The sequence below is a fragment of the Rousettus aegyptiacus genome, unplaced genomic scaffold (genome assembly GCF_014176215.1).
Source record: "Rousettus aegyptiacus isolate mRouAeg1 unplaced genomic scaffold, mRouAeg1.p scaffold_m13_p_1, whole genome shotgun sequence".
NCBI lineage: Eukaryota > Metazoa > Chordata > Mammalia > Chiroptera > Pteropodidae > Rousettus > Rousettus aegyptiacus.
The window spans coordinates 64,128,578-64,152,999 of NW_023416284.1; the positions used below are offsets into that span (position 1 = coordinate 64,128,578).

Sequence of the window (24,422 nt, forward strand, 5' to 3'; positions counted from 1 at the left end):
AGGCTGGGGGAGACTTCTCTAGGGTCATTCACACTCACCTCTCCATTACTGTAAATCTTTTTTCAACGTTTCACTCTTAGAAGTTAGAAGCAAATGAAATGATATGTCAATATCATGTACTTTTCTCAAAAGTCAAGAGTGTGGGCCTTACAGGACTCAATCATGAAAGGCTTAATTGTGTTCATTGTTTTACTATGACTGAAAAGTACATTAATGCATTTCAGGAATTTCACAAATGAGGCTGAGCTTCAGAGGGGTTAAGAGACTTGCCCAAGGTCACAGTTTTTAAATGGCAGAGTCTGGACTCAAATATGGGTCTGTCTTGACCTCCGAGACCATAATTTTAACCACCACTCTGTTCACCCTTGTCAGGAGAAGCCAAGGAACAGGCTATTTTGCAAAGTGAAAAATTGTCGAGAGGGCTGAGAGAGAGTCCAGAGAGGCAGAAATTTTACAATAATAACACATATAAACATGGCTTAAATTATTGCCATTCATCAAAACAAAGAAATGCTCAACTAACTTACAATAACTTTCAGGTTTCCCTTAACATCGAAAGATTTGATAACCCAGTTGACAGACTTTTTGCACTTCAGGATCAAGATGAGATTTTTGAACACCTCAGGATCCTTTTGCGAAGGTCTTATGTCAATTATTATATCCACCTGGAAGGCACTGTGAATGGAAAACAAAGGCAGAGTTAGGACCCAAATGCCAGAAAGTTGCAACTATCTCCCCTCTTCCAAGTCTTCATGTTTCCAGTGTCTGGCCAGTTGATTAAAAAGCTGGAGTCAATCCCAGGCAAATGACATGTGCAAAACAGATTGTTAGTGGACACATAACAAATGGCCTTACATAACAATAGAAAAATATGCCTGCTGATAATTAGCCACTAAATTTTTTCTCCTCTTTGGAAAAAAAAAAAAAAGTGGTTACTTAATGCAGCCACTGTTTGAAACGAACTTGAACAAACCAGAAGAGTTTACTTTTGACGCAGAACTGTTGCTTTTTCAACCTTCAACACCTTCAAAGCTTAAGTGTGTAACTTTCCAATATGTTATATGTTCAAAATCTTTCAAAGCCAGAATGGGAAGCAGTTTGATGAGAGGGGAGTGGCAGGGAGGAGATCAGCATGGCAGGAAAAAAAAGGAAGCTTCAGAATAAGAGGCAAAAAGCTAGAGAATTTCTTGATTTATATAAGGTTTGCTTAAGCCATTAACATTTGCTACAGAATCATATCTGCATTTACTTTCCTAAACTTCTGGTTCTACAGTTATTAAAATAAAGAAAACAGATGGTCAACCAAGTGATTACTGGAAAATTGATGAAAAGAACCCAAACTTCTAAGAATTCGATACAGGAGAGGATTTTTACCAAACAATAACATCTCTATCATTCTGAATTTAAAGGACAGTCTTTCTTTCCATCTTGGTTTTACACACTTGAAAAGTATAAAATGAATGACATACTCAAATGAAGCCTTAAGCTTACTATCTAAGCGCATTTCTCAGATGGCTTCTATTCTCATCCCCTTTCAATTTTCCACAAAATTGTTCATGTGGGACAGAAAGGAACCTTACCAAAACTGATCTACATTTTACTCATTTCTGAAATCAAGATTTGATTAGAATTTTAACTTTGAAATCTCTCGATATAAATTTATTTTTTAAATCATTAGTTCATATGAAATGCAGGCTGAAGTGGAAGAAGGGCCTACTTTTCCTCTTTTTGTTTCTTTTTTAAAAAAATTCCATATTCACTTTTGATAGGAAGTGTTAAATTTCCAGTCCCGGGAAAGGAATTAAAGGATGGGAAAGGGAGAACAAGAACATAAGGGAGAGGCAAGTTATAGCTAATGGCTATTTGGTATGTCACTGTGAAGGGCCACACCCCAACACACACACACACACACACACACACACACACACACATCACTTGAAAATACGCAGTTATGAGTGTAGAAGTGCTCTGATGACACTAAGAACAGAACTTTATAAAAACAGAATGTTAGTAACAATAATTATGTTAAAAGGCACATTTTGTAAGTTTCTTATCAGAGATAACCTCAGTCAAGGAGATAATGATGCAGCAAGAATGACTGTGACCTATTAATTAGTACCAAGAAGTTCAGAATAGGTTTCAGGAGCTCATCTGAAATACAGGGGATCTAGAGACAGACGCAGAAAATAAAATGTACCACTGCTGTCCTTACTCCCTTCTTCAAAGCTTCTGTGAATCTCGCCCAAAGCATCATCAATGGCTCCCTCCCTCCTGCAAAGGGAGGGCTGCACCTCTTCCTGCCTCGAGTCAGGGAAGATCTTTATTTTCATCTCTTCTCAGTTCAGAACACATACACACTCACCTGTAGGGGTTAGAGTTGGGGGTGATTAACTCGATGATGTGTACTTCCTTATCCTGGGGCTGGCTGGATATCACACACCCTTCTGCTGCTTTGGGCTGAAGGTACTCAGCAAGGTAATTGAGTGAGAGAAAATTCTTCCCTATGTTGCATGTGGGAGGGAACACTTGATCTGAAAGTAAAGAAGCACAGGATGATCTGTCAAACCACTGAGCTACATGGTAACCAGTCTCTAAGGAAAGAAGGTGATGGTGACACTGAGCAAGTGAGGCATCCAAGGAACCACAGTGCTAAGGAAGGGCCTTAGGTCTCCTCAACCACTGCCCTGGAATACCACCCTCTCTGGTCACCGGTGATCTCCTACTGATCAACTATAGTGACTTCTTTTGGTTTAAATCCTCGCCTTTCTTGTTCTCCGTGAAACTTCTTGGTCTTCATCCATTTCTTCTGACCTATCTTTCAGTCTCTTTCGCTAGTTCCTCCTCCTCTGTTCATCCAGCGGTCCTCCGCCTTCAGTGCACATCAGAATCCACCTGTTTGGACTCCATCCCCAAGAGTTTGATTCAGAAGATCTAGGTGGGGCCTAAGAAGCTTTCTTTTCAAAAGCTGCATAGTTGATCCTGCTATAAAACCAAGGCTAAGAACCTCATTTTCTTCTTCAATCTTCTTTTTGTCTCATATTCTTCTAGATGATCTCAATCACTCCCAAAGACTCAAGTTGTATCTAGATCATGACTCCTTTTCTGAGCTGCAGACCTATATTGTTATCTGTCTACCAAGTATCTCTCACTTAAAAATTCACTAAATATTTCACAGTCAGCATATTCGACACTCATTATTTATCCAATTCCCAGATATGGTCCTCCTTGGATATTTGCTATTTCAATTAATAGGAGAAGCAGCTACCTAATCAATTCTCTGGCCCACCATGTACAAATAATCATTCTCTCATATTTATTCTTCATAGCACTTTATATTCTAAAAACCAAAAACAGGAGTTTAGGCAGCACAGTGAAGGCAGACTTTCACTCTTTCTCACAATCTTGACACAGACAACTAACGTTTTTATAGCACTTTACAGTTTACGAGGTGCTTCAACAAACATCGTCTCATTGTGCTGAGGGCTGCTCATCACCTTGATCAGGAAAAGAGTCTGAAGATTCTCCCCCAACGGCACATGCCATTTACACAGCACTGTGGTTGATAGGATTTCCATTCAGTGGTTAAATGTTTAAACAGAACTTGAAACTGCTGGCAGTGTGACAGCTGGGAGTAGTGTTAAGGAAGTTCTAGGTGCAGCAAACTTTTTTCAGCAGGGGTAATTAATCAGAGCCCTGGCACTTTAATGAAACAGACTTCTGCCCTTTCCATGTAATGGATGGGATGCCAGGGTTCAAATTCACGTGCAAGTCTCATTTAGAGAAGAATCAGCTGAGGAGGTAACCAAGGTTGGGTTGATACTACCCTCCTCTGAATCCCACCAAACTTGTACACATTGTGGCAACAGGGCTCCATGTGCCAATTCTAGAACAGAGGGGACCAGAGGAACTCATGAGGCCCCCACTCATGGGCTCATTCCAAGAGAGCTTAGCTCTGGACTACGCATTCTTCCCTAATGACCCCCTCAGAGAAGAAGAGGCCAGGGCTCCTCCAATTCAGGCCACCAGAGCAACCTCCCCGCCCACATCTGCTGAGGGTTTTGCCAGATGAGTAGGTGAGGAATGCACACCCTGCAGCTGCAGCCCTGCAGATGCCTCCCCCAGATCGCAGGATGGAAAATGAGACGGGTGGCAAGGCTGAAATTTCATAAAGAATCAGAGGTTGTGTGGATAGGCCAGGGACGGGCCAGTCTGGAACTCAAGGATCTAGACCTCCTGGGGCTCTGGCCTGCATATCCAGTTCACAGCGGTGCCTGGTTTGCTTCTGGCATATAATAGGTCGATGGTATAGGTTTTCTGGATGAACAAATGCTGATGTGAGATTTGAAACTAATAACACAATATTTACCCATGTGTGACTTTCCTAGCCGCCAGTAAAGGTTTAATTGTTTAAAGTTGCTGTTATTAAGGGCTCAAGTCCCAGATGCCATTGTCACTAAGTTGAATAAGCTGCTCACTTTTTGTTGTGTGTGCATGTATGGGTGAGTGTGTGTGTGTGTGTGTGTGTGTGTTTTCCCCCAATGACCTTCCACATGCCTGGCATCAAAACTTACACCAACTGCCAAGTAGAAAGGAAACCACAAAGGGGAATCCCCGGGTAAAGACCTGGCATGTTTGAGGTTGGGCAGGGCGGGGGAGGGGGAGCATCACGAGCTTATTTGTATTTTAGGAAAGGATTGACAAATGACTTTGAGATCTTGAATGATATACTCTCAGAGCCTGGGAAGTGATACAAACTCCTCATTTTTTTGCTGTGGAAATTGAGGCTCCAGTGGTAAATCAGACTGTTGCTTGAAGCTTCGCAGTTAATGAAACCAGCTGAAAATAAGAGCCATACACTCAATTCTTCCACTCTAGGGATACAGGTGAGAGCAGTAGTTCTCAAACATTAGTGAGCATCAGAATCACCTGGAGTGCTTGTTAAAACACAAATGACTAGACCCCACTGTCAGAGTTTCCAATTTAGTTGGTTTGGGGAGGGCCTGAGAATTGGCATTTCTAACATGTTCCTAGGTGATTAGGATGCTGCTGCAGTGGAGACCACATTTTGAGAACTACTGGGGATAGAGCAAAAAGGGGCTCATAGCCTGGGGACCCTGGGTTGCAGAGTAAAGGAAGGTCAGGTTCTGGGAAGCTAGCCGATGAGGCATGCTCAGAGGAGTCTGATCCACGGTGATAAACAACATCACCTTGTGGTCCATCGACCTAACCAAGGACTCTCACTTTCTCCAGCTGCTCCTCTTCATGGTGTGAGCCAGTGGTTTTGACCCAACTGGTGGCTGACATCAAGTTTCAGTGGCTCCAAAGATTACCAAGGAGATAACCAGTTTTTTACGGGACTGGTAAAAAACAGCTCCTTTAAGTTCTTCCCTAGCCCAGTGTGTGGCCTTGGGGAAGTCACTGAATCCCTCATTCAAACGGCAGGTGATGGCTGTGTACAGGAGCTTGTTCACTGTCAAGAGAACAGAGTCTAACATTCTAAATGTTACTATAATACATTTTCTTATCCTAAATAATTCCAACGGGAGTAATAGTCATTCTTTCATGCTACTAGAATTCTGTGTCAGAAATGCAGACCATTAATTTTTTTTTTTTTAAAAGAAAGCAATGCAGACCATTGGCCAGGGCTTAGAACCTTTGTTAAAAGATATTTTTAATTTGTTCCAATGGGACTTGACTTCTCATGAAAATTTAGTAACGAACTTCAACTTTTTGAACCCAACTCTCTTCTAAAATTCCTTCTCTCTCTACTCTGCTAAACAAGTCTTTCCAACCAGGTGGCTCACTTTCATTTTTAAGTTGTGGTTATGTAGCTAAGACTTAAAACACAGCAGCAGGCAACAGACATTGGAGTCAAGAGTCAGAAAACCTGGGTGTGAGTTCTAGCTTTGCCACTTGCTAGTAAGGTGGCTTTGAGCATGTTAAGCTTAACCCTCCACTAATCCCACCGTAAAATAATGGAAATAATGGTTTCCTCCTGGGATTACTAATGGGGTTAAATGGTGTGGGTGCATATGAAAGAACCTCATGTGGCTTCTGGAAACAGCACACACCCTAAAGGTGTCCACCTTCCCCGCATTTGTCAAAGAGCCCAGATCCAAGAAAGGGCAGTGACCCACCCTGCGCTGCCGTCTATGGAGGAGGTGGCAACTGCTGTAGAATTCAGCAGAAAGCTGATGGACGCTGAAAACCTGAAATGCAGTTTTCATACAATCACCTGGCTATACCAAGGACCCATTCACAAGAGTGGTTATTTCTAGTAATTTATGGGAGTTCCAAATATACATAACTAAAAATAACGGAAAGAAGTTATTTAAAAAAAATAATACACTTTCAAAATTGAGTCATTGGATATTTATATCCCTCTGCAAGGCAAAGAAATTAAAATGGGCTATCTCTTACCAAGGCAATACAGTTCCTTTCTCCAATAATTATCCTTGCAACAGACCTTAGTATTAAAAATATATTCAAACACTTTTCCTCTGGTATTTCCAAAATTTAACTGATGTCTTGAAATCACACACTGACACTGGATTCAAAGGTTTACAGAACAGTAGGTAGGAGGAAGCTCTAACTGATGACCTCCCCCTCCCGCACGCTGTCATTTATCACCTCCCTTCCAACATGTGCCCTCTGCTTCTGGCCCTGCACTCACTTCTTCTGACTCCTGTGTACGGACATCTAAATTCGACGCCATAACCTCCTCCTCCTCTCCCTCAACCAGGCTACTCCCTCGTTTTTCACTTGGCCATCGCCAGGCTTGTTTCCTCAGATGGAAAACTGGAAGGTGGGGGCATGGGGAGAACAGGCCCCAGTGACCCCTCAGGTCCCTGCCAGCTCCAACATTCTGTAATTATAGGATTCCTTGCCCTAACCACCTGGTCTCAGGAAAAAAGAAAAAAAAAAAAAAGGCTGTTGTAAATCAGCCATTATTTGAAACCACATAAAATTTACCTTCTCCCACTTTAATATAAATGTTTCGTGCTATCTTGAGTTCGGTGAATGAAGTGACTGCTCCATACTCCTTTCGGGCCCAATTTAACAGATGTTCATTTCCATGGGGGAAGCGCCTTTCTTCTGCTTCTGCTGACAAGGAGAAGTTTCCTGATGAAAACTGGACCACAGAACCCTCAGACACCTAAAGGAAAGAAAATTGCATATTTAATGTGGTACAGTCACCTGGAGCTGAATCATAATAAGAGAACACTTATCAGACAAATCCAACCTCTTCCCTTCGTTATACAGGCAGATTATCTGTTTTCAGCAGCTGATTCAAGAAATAATCTCAAGGCTACTTCTCCCTGCTAATGATAAACCTATGATGCAGGATGTCCCTTTGAATTTTTAAAGATTAAAAAACAATCTCTAAAATGACAGACTACAGAGTGCATTGCGAATAATCATAAGGATTATCACTGCTATCTTCCAGATATCTAAATCGAAGGTCAACCTTTCAAGTAATATGTTTCAAAAGTCAAGAGAGAGGTCTTGATGAGTGCTGTCATGGGCTTGTAATGGGCTTCAGGATCAGAGCAGGCGATCCCAAAGTCCTGCTAGCAAGTGAACTTGACTGCCAAGTCTTCCACCACTGCAGCAGCATCACCACAGAGTCCCCTTGGTTTATGTTCTCCTGAGCACTGAGATAAAAAGAAACTTCACATCACTAACTAGACACTTAGTCTTTTAATTAAATTATTATTACTGACAAAGAGGAAAAGTACAGGGTTATAAGATATTATTCTGGCAGGGGTTAGGAGTTTGGGCAGATAAGAACTTCCTAAGAGAGTAACATTAAACAGAGATCTGATGGTGTGTAGGTATTTGAAATTGCTATGTAAACAAAAGCCATAAGTAGAAGACTTCTCTCTCTCTCTCTCTCTCTCTCTCTCACACACACACATACACGCTAGAAGTTGCCAGTCACCTACCACGCTACATTACTTCCTAACAATGAGATGAATGTGTATTACAGTTTATTTTGTAAGACCCCCAAATTCCCATAGATAATGAAGTCAAGAGGCTATTAGAGTCATCCCAATAAAACTTTCGGGATGATTTATGCAAGTCCCACATTCTTACTGAATGTATTTAGACCACAGTACTGACCTAGCAAATCATAGTATACATAATTAACTCATACAGAGGAGAAAAATTATCATTTTATTGCTGTACTAAAACCACATTTAGTTGCTGGTGAAAATATGTGTGTCATCTTTATTGGCTACCATTTATAAAATAACTGATTTTATCAATGTCAGGGGGAAATGCAAGAAAAAATAGACAAATTCCCAAATCATAAAACTATAAATATCTTGTATTAAATTTCACATTAACTATTTATGCATCATTAACAAAAAAGCAAGCAGGTTCTCAAGAGGTCCTAAATAGCCAGACTAAAAGCAGGTTAGGGCAAGGATTTAGCTTACAACTCTATTGCTTACAGCAGCATTTTCAACCTTAACATATATACAAAATAGTATTTACCTTAACTATTGTGCTAGGCATTAATATTTTCTATTCAATTATATATTCATATATTTTTTGAACACTAGGAAAGAAGTACTTCACCAAACTGATGCCATAACCTAGTAATGCTACAATCTCCCTTTTGGCTGAAAGCTGGAAGCACCTAAGAAATTCTAAATATCCTGAGGCCCAGGCCACACCCTAGATCAATGAGAATATGTGGGGTGGGACCCAGGCATCATTAACAAGCTGGCCATAAACTATGGCCACTAATAGTAGTTACCATTTATTGAACACATATTACATATTAAGATCACAGAGTGCTATCATGTGTGATAATAACATTTGCTAAATCACCCGAAGCCGGTTATAAGCAAAACCAGTGGGGACCGTTTAGTTTCAACCTTGTTTTGACATCACCTGCATATGAAAAAACCCCTGAGCCGTCTACCTGCCAAACAATAACCATGCCAACCCATGTATAAAACCTCTGAGGCTAAGCTACTCACCAACACTGAACTTCCAACAATGTTTATCTGACTTTCTGACTTAAGCGCTGTAGTAAAATCTTCTTTTCACTGAAAAGCACTTGTGCTAAAAAGTCATTTTTATTATGCCTGTCACCGAAGAAAACCACAACAGTCCAGAGGCCTTTGTCTCACTGCCAGCACAGTTCTGAATGCTCAGGCAAGCATCCCTGGATGTTCTGTTCCTTTTGTTCTCATCCACGTTACGACCATAAAACACTTGGGTTTTAAATATGTTATACATAGAGAACGTGTCTTCACAGTGGAAGGTGGGATATCACTCCAGAACATTCCAGAGGCAAGAATGTGAACATTGTAAATAAGGGAAGAAACAGGGAGCAACTTCAGAATGTATTCTAAAGTAACCGAAAAGTTCTTCACGAAGGGGCAGCTCCTGGCTGGCTGATCCCTCCACGCACCATCAACCCTGCTCGTCTATCATCTCCCAGGCCAGCAGCAACAGGATCGCTCACTCTGGGTTGAGGAATTTGGAAAAGGGGCTAACTGCCACTCCTCGGGCACATTCCAATACGAAGAAAGCAAAGCTGCCAGGGGCAGAGTGAAGTGTCCCTGACTGTAGGTCAGTGGAAATTTTCTGCTGCAGCAAGGAAGTTGGTCAGCATTCCTGCTGACCACTACTTCTCCTGGCTCTGAAAAAGATGGATGCTAACAAAGGCCTCTCCTAACTCCTACCTGTTATAAAAGGTATTGTTATTCCCACCTGATCCTTAGGAAGACCTGTGAGGTAGCTATTGTGAATTCTCCAGTAGAGCAGAGGAAACCTCAGAGAAGCCTAGGGCCCACCAAGGTCAGAGAATCAGCACAGGGGCAAGATCAGGAGACTTCTGACTCCTGGTCACAGATGGTCTCCACTTGAACTCTTCAAGAAAGGGGACCTCACTAGCTCCCAAGGAACAGATCTCTCTTCTTACTGTTCTTATTTTCTACCTGTAAGATGTTCCTTCTACTTACTTGTCTGAGCTGTGCCTTCCTGACCAAAGAATTTCTTCTTCTTTCCTCCATGAGATAAGCCTTAAAATGCTTGAAGATGTCACGTGACCTTACTCACGGCTTCACTTCTTTAGGGCACTATAGCCAGCCCTTCAGCTCCTCTCCAGACACCATAGCTGTCACATCTCCACCGGCAGAGTCTGAAATGCGGTGCCCGGGACAAGACTCAGGGTTTTGGGTGTAGTTCGACAAATGTACTATGATGTTTAATTCTGTGTGTCAGCTTGACTGAGCCAAGGAATGCCCAGATATTTGGTCAAACACTATTTGAAGTATTTCTGTGTGTTTGTGAATGAGATTAACATTTAAAAATTGGGAGACTAAGTAAAACAGAATGCCCTTCCTATTGTGTGTGGGCCTCATCCAATCACCTAAAAGCCTGAATAGAACAGAAAGCTGACCCTCCCCCAAGTAAGAGAGAATTCTCCTGCTTGATGGCCTTCAGATTGGGATACCGGCTCTTCTGGGTCCTTCAGCAGCCTGCTGGCTTTCAAACTCAAACTGAAGTATCAGCTCTGAAGATTTTGAACTTGCTAGCCCCATGATGATGTGAGTCAATTCCAGACATAAACCTCTTTCTATGTATAGGGGAACAATGCATAAGGCCCAAGATCACATCAGCTTTTAAATCAGCTAAACCTTGCTATTTTCTCATATTTGTTAATTTATGCTTTAAACATACATTCAAAAGATATTTACCGAGTACCCACCTACTCTGTGCCAGGCACTGTTCTAGGTATCGGAGATACAGCAGAGAAGGTGAAAGATAAAATTCCCTGACCCCGCAGAGCTTACAGTCTAGCAAGGAAGCTAAAAGAGCAAAATAAATAACAGATATAATATGGTAAGCAGTGCTATGGAGCAAAATAAACTGAGAGAAGAGGAGAGGGGTACTATACTTTTAAGTTTTTGATGGGAAAAGTCTAACTGAGAAAGTCACCGACCAGTTAAAGACCCGAAGGAGATGAAGGAGCAATCCACGTGGATGTCAGAGGAAGAGCACTCGTGGTCGAGACAGCAGTGAGTGAAAAGGTCTGGCATGGGGAAGGGAGAGCAAGGAGGCCAGTGTGGCTGCAGCACAGGGGTTTGGGGAGGCGTTTAGGAGAACAGGTCAGAGAAGTCGCAGAAAATATGAGTAGGTCCAACGGGACCTTGCAGACCATTGTTAAAGACCATGTTCAGTGTGGGTGACATGGGCCACCACTGAGAGGTCATTAAAACACCTAAAAAATGTTTTAATGGGATCACTCTGGCTGCTGTGTCCAGTATAGACTGAAGGGAGACAAGGAACAAGGAACTAGTAGTAGACTTTTGGAATTATCTAGGGGAGAAAGAGTGGCAGCTCACACCAGGTAGGTGGTGGTGGGGAGAAGAGTACGTAAATCCCCCGGTCTTTAGTTTATTACATTCAAGGATCTTCACATCCTTCCCTTACACTAGTAATTTCAGGCTCCCTGGTCTTTTTTAATCCTGCTCCCTACCTAGACCACTCTTCCCCACCTTACTCATCTGGTAACGGCTTCTTGTCCTTCCACAGGTATCACCTTTTCTGTGAAACCCCCCAGGCTCCCTTTCTCTCCTCCAGATGAAGCTGCCCACTGTGCCTTGCACAAACTTCATGTTAATTGCACTATTTATCAGCAAACCTGACAGTATACCCTTGAGAGCCAAGAAAGCACTTGCTCATTCTGAATCTCCTGGGCCTGGCACAGTGCTTGGCACAAAGCAGGGGCTCAGTAATTGCTTGTCGAACAAAAGCTCAATGCTGTTACTTATAGGAAAGGATATGCCATAATTTCTTCATTCCCATAACCCTTACTTCTCTCACTGCCCAGGAAATGATCATTCAGGCTTCAAAGCTAATGATTTAATTTTTCACCCAATAATTCCACCTAAAAACCAATTATTAAATCATTTGGTAGTTCCATGTCTTCCCCCAGAATCCACTGAACTTTTCTCCTGCTTGCTAATTAAAACCCAATCTTCTGACATTCCCTGACATGACAAACGTCTTCCTGTGGGAATGAACAGAGCACTGAGCTCCAAGAATCCCAATCTTTAGCAGGCATCTGTGGAAGGGACAAATGTGAAGCTCTTCACTGTCCGACAAATCCCAGGTTGCCGAGGTCCACACCGAGCCACCTCCTCTCCTGAATGCTCTCTTCCTACTTACAGCATGCACGACATTTGTGTTTTAAATTCTAGTTATGCTACCAGACTTTTTTAAAGAGCAGAACATTACTCTATCTGCCAGGGCTGGGAGTTTTATTACAAGAACTTACGGCTAGGCAACGAGAGCCAAGTTTATTATTTTTTCTGGATCAGATTCAACAACCTTGTCCAAAAGAACAAGAAAAAAGCAAAAGAGGCAACCAGCCCTTTTGTTTCCACACCTGCGTTTAAGCTTTAACTCTTAAAGTCCTAAGCCAATCCACTGAAGCCTCCAGATTGATCTCCCAAGCCTGAGTGAAGTGAGCAAATGCTGGCTCCTGGGTGCAGTCACCATTTTCCTGGAACCGAGGTTCTTCGTTTTAGCACTTATCTCAGCACATCAGCTGACTCAGAGGCCTGGCAGTTGCATCACAGTCTCTCCCTGGGCTGCCCCCAAGTTGCTTTCATCTTCAGTGAGGAAGGAGAGAGGAGCTTTGCCGAGGATAGTGCCATACTGTAAGGCCTCACCTAGGCCCATCCCTCTCCTCCCACCTCCTTGAGCCCACCCCTCAAAGAATGCTCCCCGATCAACACTCCTGGTGAAAATGCAGGCCAAGCTAGATCACAGGTGGTAATTCCGTCTCCTCTGAAGTTTGACCTCACCTCCTTCAAGTCCACAGTCATGTTGCCTTCTCAATGGGGCCTATTTAAAATTACAATCTAACTACCCAGCGGCCCAAACTCTAGCAATCCTGAGTCCCCCTAAACCTTTACATGCTTTACATGTTCTTATTTCTACGGTAAAGTATAGTATAGTATTAGTATCAGTATAGTATAGTATAGTATTAGTATCAGTATAGTACAGTATAGTATTAGAATAATCATCTTCCAAACTACTATATAATTTACTTATTTAAAATGCTAATTGACCATCTCCTCCCACTAGAATGCAAGCTCCTTCAGAAGCTAGGATCTTAGTCTGCTTTGTTCATGGGTATATCCCAAGCACCTAGAACAGTGCTGGGTATGGAAAACACACTCCATAAGTATTTGTTTAATAAATGAATGAATCTTGAGGTCCAATGAATTGGCGGTGCCTGCCTAAAGTTCTGTGCGAAGAAGGATTCTGAGGTCCTACTCAGGATGAGTAGAGAAATGACAATGATCAGCCATGTGTCTGCCAGCAGCTCAGGGCTGTTGCTGCTCTACAGATGTTCAATATAATAGTCACTAACCACATGCCACCGCTAAGCACTTGAAATGTTGCTAGTTAAATTGACCTGTGTTGTAAATGTAAAATATATAACAGACTTTGTACTATGTCATACAGGCAAGAAAAAACTTTTAAAATCTCAGTAATATTTTATTGATGACATGTTAAATGATATTATTTTGGATATACTGGGTTAAATAATATATGTCACTATAATCAATTTCGCTTAATTTCCTTTACTTTTTAAATTTACTAAGAGAAGATTTACAATTACCTATATGGTTTGCATTTTATTTCTACTGCTCTAGAGCCTCCTCCAACATGACCCTAAGGAAGGATGAACTGACAATGTCCCTTCATCCATCCATCTACTTCTTGGTCTGGTCTCAGAACATAAATCAATGTTAAGAAAACATCTCAAACCCAATGCTTCCCAAAGCATGATTCTTAAACCAGTATATCATAGACAGAAGTATATTAAAATGCAGATTTTGGGGTTGGGTAAGAATGTGCAGGCCAGGAAACTGCACTATAATCTCCCTCATGATTCCAATGCATACTTGATGATCACTGCTCTAGGCCATAGATACAAATATTATTTAAACTCCAAATAGTCTTTGTAAAGCGTAAACAGGATTGCTCAGAGAACAAGCAAGAATCTTCTTCCCTTGCACTGGTTAAAAAAAAAAAAAAAAAAGGCAAGAGGGAGAGAGTAAAGCCAAGTCATGGATGGAGTCATCTTCTTGCACATCTAAAAAGAAAAAAAAAATAGAGCCTTGTGAAATAAGAGGAGCCATAGCTCTCCAATGATACAAAAAAGCCTGCTGAGATCTCAGAAGAAAATCTGTTCCAGGAAACACACACACGCGCGCGCGTGTGCACACACGCACACACATACACACACCCATAGCTCAGCTGTAGACCATATGGAACTTGAGTTATCAGTCGAGTGAGCGCCTGCTATTCAGGTTACAGCCCTGTGGGGCTGCTCTAACTCACAAACCCTATTTCACACATTCACATGACTTTGGCATTGGTGAAAGTTCAGCACTTACACAATCGGAATCAGCTTCTCTCCCTCTTTTGTTCTGCCCTACACCCAACTTCTATTATTCTTATTCCCTTTTCCTGATTCTTGCACATAGATAAATCTCTTCTGGAGTTGCCTACTTAGGAAAATAGAGCAAAATAAGGAAAACAAATGAAGCCAGGAAAAACACACTGAATTTCAGAAGCACCTGTCATGCCAAGTATTTGCTAGTTCAATTCTAGGGGACAAAAAGATACACAGTAAACTAGAATAGGCATTTCTCTAGAATTTAGGTTTATGGATAACTAGGATTTATGTATGTTGGCTCTAGAACTCATAATAGTGCCCACACAGAAAGATGTTATGGAGATGACGCTTTGATATATTTTGTGCACAAAGTCCAGCAAAAACAAACTGACATAAAGTACTGGAACAGTACTGAAATATTTACTTCCCAAATGAGGACTGAACCCTACATTCCAAAAGAGGAAAATCACACGTTCTCCCTACCCAGTTCCTGGGAGGGCTGTGTTTGCCTATTCCCTCCAAAGCCACGTGATATGAAATATGATCTGAAACATGTTTTCTATTAACCATATATCATGACTCAATATATTTTTTTAAGTTTGTTTTAAAGAAATAATAACTTCCATGCCCATGAATCTATAGTCCTAATTCGCAAGCTACATATTCATGAGCCATGTGGTTATGGTACCTGCCTACTGGGCGTTCAAGAAACATAAATCCATGCCACCATTTAAAAACCCTTGGGTGTTTTTACTTTATATCCATAACCAGATTACTTTCTTTCAAAAAAAATGACTTAAAACATATTCAACAATTTTTCTCAAAACATTCTTGATTATCCTCTCTTTTTAATTTTTAGTTTTGCTGAAATATAAAGAACTAAAAGATTGAAACTGCTAACTGTTCTTAACACCCTACATGTTTACACATGTCTAAGGGGAAAGTTCTGAGACGCTGCCCTCCAAATATAAACATGCATAGACTTGAATGCGGGCCAGTATAAAAGAAATCCTCTAATCTCCCATGGAAATGTTACAAAAATGATAGTGTATGTGAATATGTATATATACAAAGAGAAGCAGGAGATCTCACTCCATCTGAAAGACAGACTCAGTCCCCACTAGATACCAAATTAATGAAGCATGAGCTGCTTTATAATGGAGTTTTCCAAAGTAGAGTCCCAGGCCACACAAGAATCCTCATTGGCCTCACAAAATGATCTCTTCAGATTCCTAAATTTACCCTTTCTCATCTTCCAATGTTAGCATGACATTAGGAGGGGCTTGACCCAAAACTTAAAGTGCATTTGCCATCTAAAGGGTGTTTTTCAGGAAAAAATAAAATGTTGGCATCATTATTATTACTTGCCACGATCTTCAATCTATTTTTGCCCTCTAAATGTGCTTCTGGGAAATCCCTCGCTGGGCAGGATTCTTTCTTTTATTTTTCTTTTAACTTACATCCAATCTGCTAACCCCGGTTCCAGGGTACAAAGTGAATTCCACATACACTTGGCTCCAAATAGGTTCCTAGAATTCTCTTTAGAGAGTTCCTCTTCATCAAGACTGATAACCTAAGTTCCATTTCTCAGAAGAGGACATTAAGGCTCAGAGAAGCTAAAGAATCTGCCCAAGGCACAGAGACTGTTATAAGCAGGATTGACAATAAAACCAAAGACCTCATTTCTCACTCTACAGCTCCTTCTACACCACCATGGAGTAGTCAACTACTAAACTCAAGAAATCAGCAGACTTGGGTAGACAGAGCCCCCTGGGCCCCTTACTAATAGAACACTGGGAGATATAACTATAAAGGCTCTTCCTGACCACGTACTAAGTGCACATTTCATAGATTTCGAATCCTCATATCTGACAACTGTAGAAACCAGGGCTCTGAGAGGTTAGGTAAAGCTCCAGATTACTTAGTTTTAGCAAGGGATGAGTGCAGATTCAAATTGTGTCTGTGGAACTCCAAAAACTATGCAATACAAACCCAGGCTTTCAAGAGAGCGAAAAGGTAAAGCAGAGAGGCAAAGCAGGAGTTGTGCCTTTCCCTGCCTCTTGTACAGAGATTCTCCCCATTGAGTTGTTTCCTTCTCTTTCTCCACTTCCCCAGGGACCTGAGGAGCTGTGCTGGTGAAAGCAGAAGAGAAAGGGGATGGAGGGGCAGACAGAAATAGTAATGACTGTTATGGAAACAAATAATTGCTCGGCTGGAAGAAGAGAGATCTCTTACAGTAAACAACAAAGATGAAAACTGTCAGAGGCTCTAAAAATGATTGAATAGAAACTACGGCAGATACAGCATGGCAAAAATATCAAGCTGTATAGATTTAAGATGTAAATGCTACTGAGACAGTTTTATATGTCATCTTGGCTTAGCTATCCCTCTCTATTCAATCAAACACTAATCTAGATGTTCCTGGGAAGGTAGTTTGTAGAGATGATTAAAATCTGTAATCAGGTGGATCTAGGTAAGGGAGACAGGCTATCCTAGATAACCTGTATGAGCCTGATTCATTCAGTTGAAAGGCCTTAAGAACAGGGCTGATGCTCAGCTCACGCGTGAGAGTTCCCACTGCCTTCCTGACCTCTGGCCCTGCAATTTCTGACTTGCTTGGCCTAGCCCCACAATGGCCTAAGTCAGTTCTCTGCAATAAATCTCTTCACATGTATTCCCTATTGGTTCTCTTTCTCTGGATAACCCCTGACTGACACAGCCTCTGAATGGCTGATGCAAGACCCAAGAGGAATGGAGCTGCATATTCTGGTTCAGCAACCATAGACCTAGTAATGGTTTGCAGGGGTGGGGGAGGTGTTCTAAGGGGCATTTTCCGGGGGCGAGGAGGGCAGGATGGAGGTAGGGCTTTCAGCTCCCAAACTGATTGTAGCCCTCTTGAGCTTCTTAACATCAGCTCTCAAACCAAGGCTGTGTTCCTGTGCTCGCTGCCATTTTCCAGTCTACATTTAAGTCTCTGGAGAAGACCAAGGAGATCTATGCCAAAGCCAAGAAAATTGCACTGGACACATTTAATGTCTCTGAAGAAATGATCCCCAGACAGCCATGGGCAGATACAGATATTAAGCAGGGAAACCTGGAGTAGCTGATCCAGAGACGGGCCAACCAGAAGAACATGATCTTAAGAAAAGGGTCAATAAGCAGTTTTAAAACCCTTACCTCAGTGAAATACTGGCATGACCTAGATCCCAGTACTTAAGCCATTCACAATACATTTTGCTGAAATGAGACTGGGAAGTGATTCCACACCAGGTTCTCACTGAGTCAGTGAGTGATGCCCTTCCTGAAACGGCTCTTAATGAGTTCACTTCTGAAGTCCTGTGAGATAGTAATTGGTGGCTCCTGAATAGAGGCCAGAGTTACAGATGACGTCACAGTCACGCCTTGACTCAGGCAGTTTAAGAATGTCCCCAGTAAGGTCTCCGTTTACCCTCTGGAAAGTATGGGGCACCTGAATCATGTCTGTCTCTCAGGAGGTCACCTAATCACCTTCCTTGCACTATCTGTGACTGAAAGATAGGGGCAGAGGTTCTAAGCGAAGTGGGGAAAATCAGGAAAAAACTGACTTAAAATACTGGGCAGGTTTAATCACTTTTACAATGCTGTTATTTTTAAGGTAGCAGCTACCATAGCTAACTTCCAGCCATAGAGTAAGTGCCAACATTACTTCAGAAGCTTACATGGTATCTAGGAATACTGCTGTTATATATAGTCAGATGGGACCAAGACCACCTCTGCATCTAGATCTCGGGGAAAGCTATTTAACCCAAGTATTTTCCTCTGTAAAAGGAGACCGTGGGCCAGATGACAGTGGACAATTAAAACTCAATATCCCTAGTCATATCTACTTGCTCTCATTGAAAGCATAACTTCATTCAATCCCAGGATCAAAATCTGAGATATGTGACATAAAGGGAGAAAGCAGGGGAAATGTAGGCTAAACTACTAAGCCCCATCATGTAAAGAAGTATTTATTATTACTATTGCCAACATTTATTGAGCATTTACTATGTGCGAGGGACTATTCTTAGCACTTTACATGGATTATAGACACCACTTACTAGTTGTGTGACCATGCACACGTCAACCTCTTTGTGTCAGTTTCCTCATCTTAAATTAAAGATAATAGTACCTCAGTTCATAGGCTTCTTATAAAGATTAAATAAGATAATATGTGTAAAGTGCTTAGAAGAGTGCTAGCACATGGCTCACACCTCACGACAGTTTACAAGAGTTGTCTGACAGATCTTGAGGTTGACAGGCCCCAAATCATTCCTCACTGTGGCAGGACCGTAGCCTGCCTGTCCAAACTTCTAGGAAAGGATATGTAAGTCCTGTGTTCAAGGGCTGGAGCAGCACTGGCTCCAAACAGCAGCTCTGAGTATCTTCCAGCATCCTATATTACCCAGAAAATGTAATCTCCAGAACAGGCTCTCTGTGATAAAGATGGAAGGGCTACAGAGCAAGTGGGTAGTGGTCTTTTGCAAAGATGGCAGCTGGACTAGGCTCCTGACCTCCAGGTACACCCTCCCAGCTGTGTCATTCACTACCTAAACAGGACAAAGCAGAAGCAGACCAGTGATGACTCCCTGGCTCAGTGGCATTAGGAGCCCAAATCTGCAAGAAAGACCCCAGGCCATGAGGGGATAGGGCGTCAAGATCAAGGGCAAAAGTAGATCTTAGGATACATATTCTACCCTAAACAAATAAATAAGAAAGGCTAATGGAGCTCCTTCTTCCCCTGTAGAAATCTGCTTCCAAGCCAGAGAGTTAGGTGATGGAGGCTTTGGAGTGTCAGAACTAGGTGACCTCAGATAAACTCCATCCATGCCCAGGAAGAAGTCAGGCCATCCTGTGGTCCCTTCCAGACACGGGGAATTTGGGCCACCTTTGGGGATTGCTTACCAAGGGCCTCATTGTCTGTAGTTTATGAGATGATCAAGGCATAACCATGAGCTTTCAAGTCAACCTCACCAGAATCTCCCAGGGGCAGATTTCCTACCTATCCCCACCCCGTCCACGACATGGAAAAAATATTTTGCAACCTGCCTTAAAAATATATTTGTTTTTTTAACCAAACAGCAACCTGACCAAAGGCACTAGAGATGTAACATTTAAGATAACTGCCCAACCCCAGGGAAGGGCAGTGTCTTCAAATTACCAGATTAGCCTTAGACAGTAAAACCTTAAAGGATGTCATAAGATTCTACATGAATACCAACCTTCCTCCCTCAGTGCAATCGAGTTTATTTAACCTCAATTTGTTGAATGAAAGCAAAGCCTTCATGGGGCTAGGGCCCATGTCCGCACATAGACATGACACAGCAAGTCTGGCTGAGCCAGGAAAAGTCTACATCTGCCTGAACCTCCAGGACAGGATGTCTTGATCAGGAAGAATACACCCAGGCAAACCTCATGAGGCCGAGGGGCCACTCGCTGGCAACATTCACCAGCCTTAACCCAGGAGTCAGGTTAAACCCCATTAAGTCTTTCAAAAAATCTTTCTGGACCAGGATTACTAGCTGAACCTGGACTCTTTCCAGTTCTCTAATTGCCACAGTGACATTTAGGAAGAGCTCTCACCACAAAAGGGCCAGAAACTTGTTCCTAGGAAATATGGTAGTCGACTGACCTTAGCTTATGAGAGGCACAAGCCCCTTATAATTAGGGCTCTTACGGACAAGCCACAAAACCAACAGATAAGCAGCCTCTGGAACAAAAATGCACAGTACACAACCACTTGGAATATCCCACAGGACACAGTGAGTCATTCCACAAAAGGCATTAAAAAAAAAAAAAAGAAAAAAAAAAAGAGGAATAATCTTGAAACATTTAGTTACTGAATTTGCCTTTAAGAGAGAACTTAGTTGGGGAAAGACCTCCCTGGAAAATTCAAAATAATATATCCAGACCCCTATCACATAGGGGCAACAATTCTGGTTGAGCAAAAAAGCTGTGCTTGTGTTTGCGACCCTGACCCATCTGTCCCATGCTTGCTCCTCAGTCAACCTCACAGCGGGAGCTGCCTTAATTGCACCTGGAATACAAGGATTCTCATTTTCTCCAATTTCCAGGATCCAACAATGGTACTTATTACACTAAACTGTAATTCCTCATCTCTTAATCATCTCTCCCACAAAATGGAAAGCTCTGTGAGGGCCGGCAATCCACTCCATTTCCCTCTGGATCCTCCACACCTAGCACAGTTCCCAGCATCCTGCAGGCACTAAAAACAAGGAGATACATAAACCGTCACATACTAGGTATGCTACTGTCCTGTTTTTCTAAATGTGGAGGAACTGACAAACAAGGAAAAGGAGAAAATTAAAAAAGAAAAAAATCATTTCCAGGTTTTTTTTTGTTTGTTTAATGCAATGCAGTAGAGAATACAGAAAAATTTTTAAAGTTCCCTTCTGCACAAGCAAACTTGAGCGTCTGAGTTAGTCACAGGGCATTTTTTGCACACTACAATCCTCAATTACACATCACTTGGATTCATGAAAAGGAACGACTGGACACGTGCCGTGGTACAGACTATGCATGTCCCTTCCTAGAGCACAGCTAAGCACACATCTGGGGCTATTTAACAACTGATTGGAAATTTCGCCTTCTGATTTCCAGTTAAATACTGGGCACAGGAAAACAAATAGCACTTGTTTTTCACTGAGCCTTGTCAGTCATCCAAACTGCAGTGCAGACCAGAGAACTGCCTGTGGTTTAATGGCAGAGGCCCAAAATATTTGGACCTCCCCCCACCCCACCCCAAGTTTAAGTAAAAGGAATAAACCAGATTTTGGCAACCCCCACTTCTTCACCCATCCCTCCTCCCTTCTCAGAAACACAAAATCAGGTTTTAAATATTAAGCATGTTCCTGGTATTAATTTACATTTTTCATTAGGATTAAATTTTGATTTGTTTTTAATCCAAAGCCAACAGCATAGAATTTAGTTTCTCATTTATTTCAACTGCCCTGCCCTGATATTTATTTGGATTTGCTGAAGAGGCAATGCTCAGATTTTACCATTTTCTGTTTCTAATTAAATTGGGATATAATATCTAACAGTTGTATTATCAAAAAAAAAAAAATCAGAGTTTGAAAGCTGGGAGAAATGTTAGAGATCAGCTGGTACCACTTCCTCACTTTAGAGATGAGGAAACTGAGGCCCTAGTAGTTAAGTGATTTTGTCCAGTGATGTATAACTACTCAGTGGCAGAGCCAAGACTAGTTAGTTCTCAGGCCTCCTGATATGCAGGCCAGAATGTTAACTAGAAACAAAAACCTAATTTACCTCTGAGGAGAAATGCCAGATAAAACCCGGGACACCTAATTAAATTTGAATTTCAGATAAACAATAAATTTTTCAGTAAAGAATGCCCCAAATATTGCATGAACATAATAAAAAAAATTAGTGATTATTTATCTGAAATTCACATTTACTTGAGCATCATTTATCTTTGTTAAATACGGAAACCCTACCTTGGAGACCAACATCCTCTTCCATGCCACATTTTCAACCAAATGTACACATTTACATACATTTCTTTTCTGATTTTAGTGATAAATGGCTAGAAAAAATAAACCACAGCACAGTAATCCCAAGAGTGAATGAGGTTGGAGACAGTTGCAGTTTATTTCTTGAGACTGTCCTAACCTCAGACACTGTTTTTCCTTATGAGCAATTAAAGTAACTAAGTCTGATACTAAAAAACTGGCCAAGGCCTCTGGACTAGACATTTTATGTTATAAGAAGTCAGGCCTTAGGGTCTCATCTTAAGAATTTCTCCTTGTTTCAGGACTCCCAGTCTGTAGACCTTGTAGGCGAGAGTGTTCACATTCGGAGCACAAAGAAAGGAAGGTTTATAAAAAATCAGATAGGTACATGGGATAAAATAAAAAGATTTTATAATTTAGTTTATTAAATTTAATACCATCCCTTTTAAAAAGTGTCCTGCAGCAAGTTTTTTCATAATAGCTTTATTGAGATATCATTTGCCCTTACTATAATTATATAAATTACATAATTATAATTCACCCTTGTAAGTCACTTTATTGAGATATCATATTCATCCTTTTAAACTGTACAGCTGTGTGTTTAGTATATTAACAATTGTAGTAATATTCACAATGGTGCTAATAGTCACCGCTATCTAATTCCAGAACATTTTACTTCTCCCTGAAAAGAAACTCCCCCTTCTCCCCTCCTATCAGGCCTTGGCAACTGCTGATCGACCTTCCATCTCTATAAATTTGACTGTTTGAGACATTATATATAAATGGAATCATACAATAGGTGGCCTTTTCTGCCTGGTTTCTTTTATTTGTAATGTTTTCAAGCTTAATCCATGGCATACGTATCACCACTTCACTCTTTTAATGGCGAAATGATGTTCCATTGTATGGATATATCATTTTTCAGTTGACAGACATTTTGGGTTATTTGCCCTTTTGGATTATTATGAATAGTGCTGCTATTATCATTTGTGGACAAGTTTTTCTGTGGACATATGTTTTGCCCAATTGTTTTCCAAAGCACCATTTTATATTGCCAAAAGTGGGTTCCAACTTCCCTACATCCTTAACAACACTTGTGATTATCTACCTTTTTTATTATAGCAATCCTAGCGGGTATGCAGTGACATCTTATTGTGATTTTAAATTTGCTTTTTCCTAATGACAAATGACAAAGAGCATCTTTTCAGGTGTTTATTGGCCATTTGCACTTTCTCTTTGGAGAAATGTCTATTCAAATTCTAGTGTCTTTTGAAAGACAATCTAATATTGTATCTCTTCCCAATCTTTTTTGGCAAACTCAGGTTGAAAGTTCAGACATCGATTGCCCAGTTGAGCTACCTTGCTTTTTATTTAATGTGGAAATAACTGCATAAACAAAAATAAGCTTAGATAATTCTTCTAGGAGAGTTTTACTTATAGTTTCAACATGATAGACTGAGAGGATACAATTATATTTATTTCCGATTGCACTAAAGGACAATTCTAACCTAACCAGTATTCTCTGGGCCATCTAGACACCTTACAAAAGAAAACTACAAAGCTGTGATAACTCTATCGTGTGTGTGTGTGTGTCTGTGTCTCTGTGACTTATACTAATGGATCCACTACTTGAGACTCAGCCTGAAACAAACACTCTTTATCCTAGTCCCATTTCCTAGGTAACCAGAACAACTAGATAAAGGAACTACACTTGCAGAGGAAACTCAACACTACTTTCTCCCTGCCTGACACATTCCCTTTTGCTTGCACTGTAGAATCACGAAGACTGGAATTTGACAGAAAAAAGATACTTTTATTAGACAGTATTAAAGTACGATAAGTCCTCACTTAATGTCTTTGATAGGTTCTTGGAAAACAATGTACGACAAAACCAATTCTTAAGCAAAACTACACATAACGAAACCAATTTTACTGTAGGCTAATTTACATAAACAAGAGTTAAGTTCATATGGCATCTTTCTGGTCACATAAACATCAAACTTCTAAATAAAGACCCCAAAACACTTCCAATATTAAACACTAAAATAAATGCAAGCTATACATACATTTAAGAAAGATTAATAAAAACAAGTAAGAAAATTCTTTTCCAATCCACTTGTTCCAGATCAGGGTCATAGGTGGCCAGAGCCTATCCTTGCAACTCAGTGTGCAAGGGGGGAACCCACCCTGGACAGGACACCCTTCCATCGCAGGGCCATTCACACCCACACTAACTTACACTGAGACAACTGAGACACGTCGATTCACCTCACGTGTACATATTTGGGATGTGGGAGGAAATGGGAATACCTGGAGAAAACCCACACAGACAGTGGCCGTGGATAGGAATCTTTTTTCCCCTTATTCATAGTTGTAACAAAATGGTGTTAAATGAAACAATGTTGTTTGAGGACCTGCTGTATAATGCTTTCAGTCACCCTCATGGGTGACTGAGACATTTTGAGTAA

The 24,422-nt window shown here is 41.2% G+C and overlaps 1 protein-coding gene across 1 annotated transcript in view; it reads right to left on the minus strand.

Annotated features, from left to right (window-relative positions):
* Positions 1-24,422, minus strand: part of TGFBR3 (transforming growth factor beta receptor 3) — a 173,460-nt gene that overhangs the window by 39,089 nt on the left and 109,949 nt on the right. Inside the window, exons 5-7 of the mRNA XM_016134290.2 lie at positions 6,973-7,156; positions 2,363-2,531; positions 528-675 (exon numbers count right to left, since the gene is read on the minus strand). Coding sequence (XP_015989776.2) covers positions 528-675; positions 2,363-2,531; positions 6,973-7,156 — 501 coding nt within the window. The remainder of the gene's footprint in view (positions 1-527; positions 676-2,362; positions 2,532-6,972; positions 7,157-24,422) is intronic.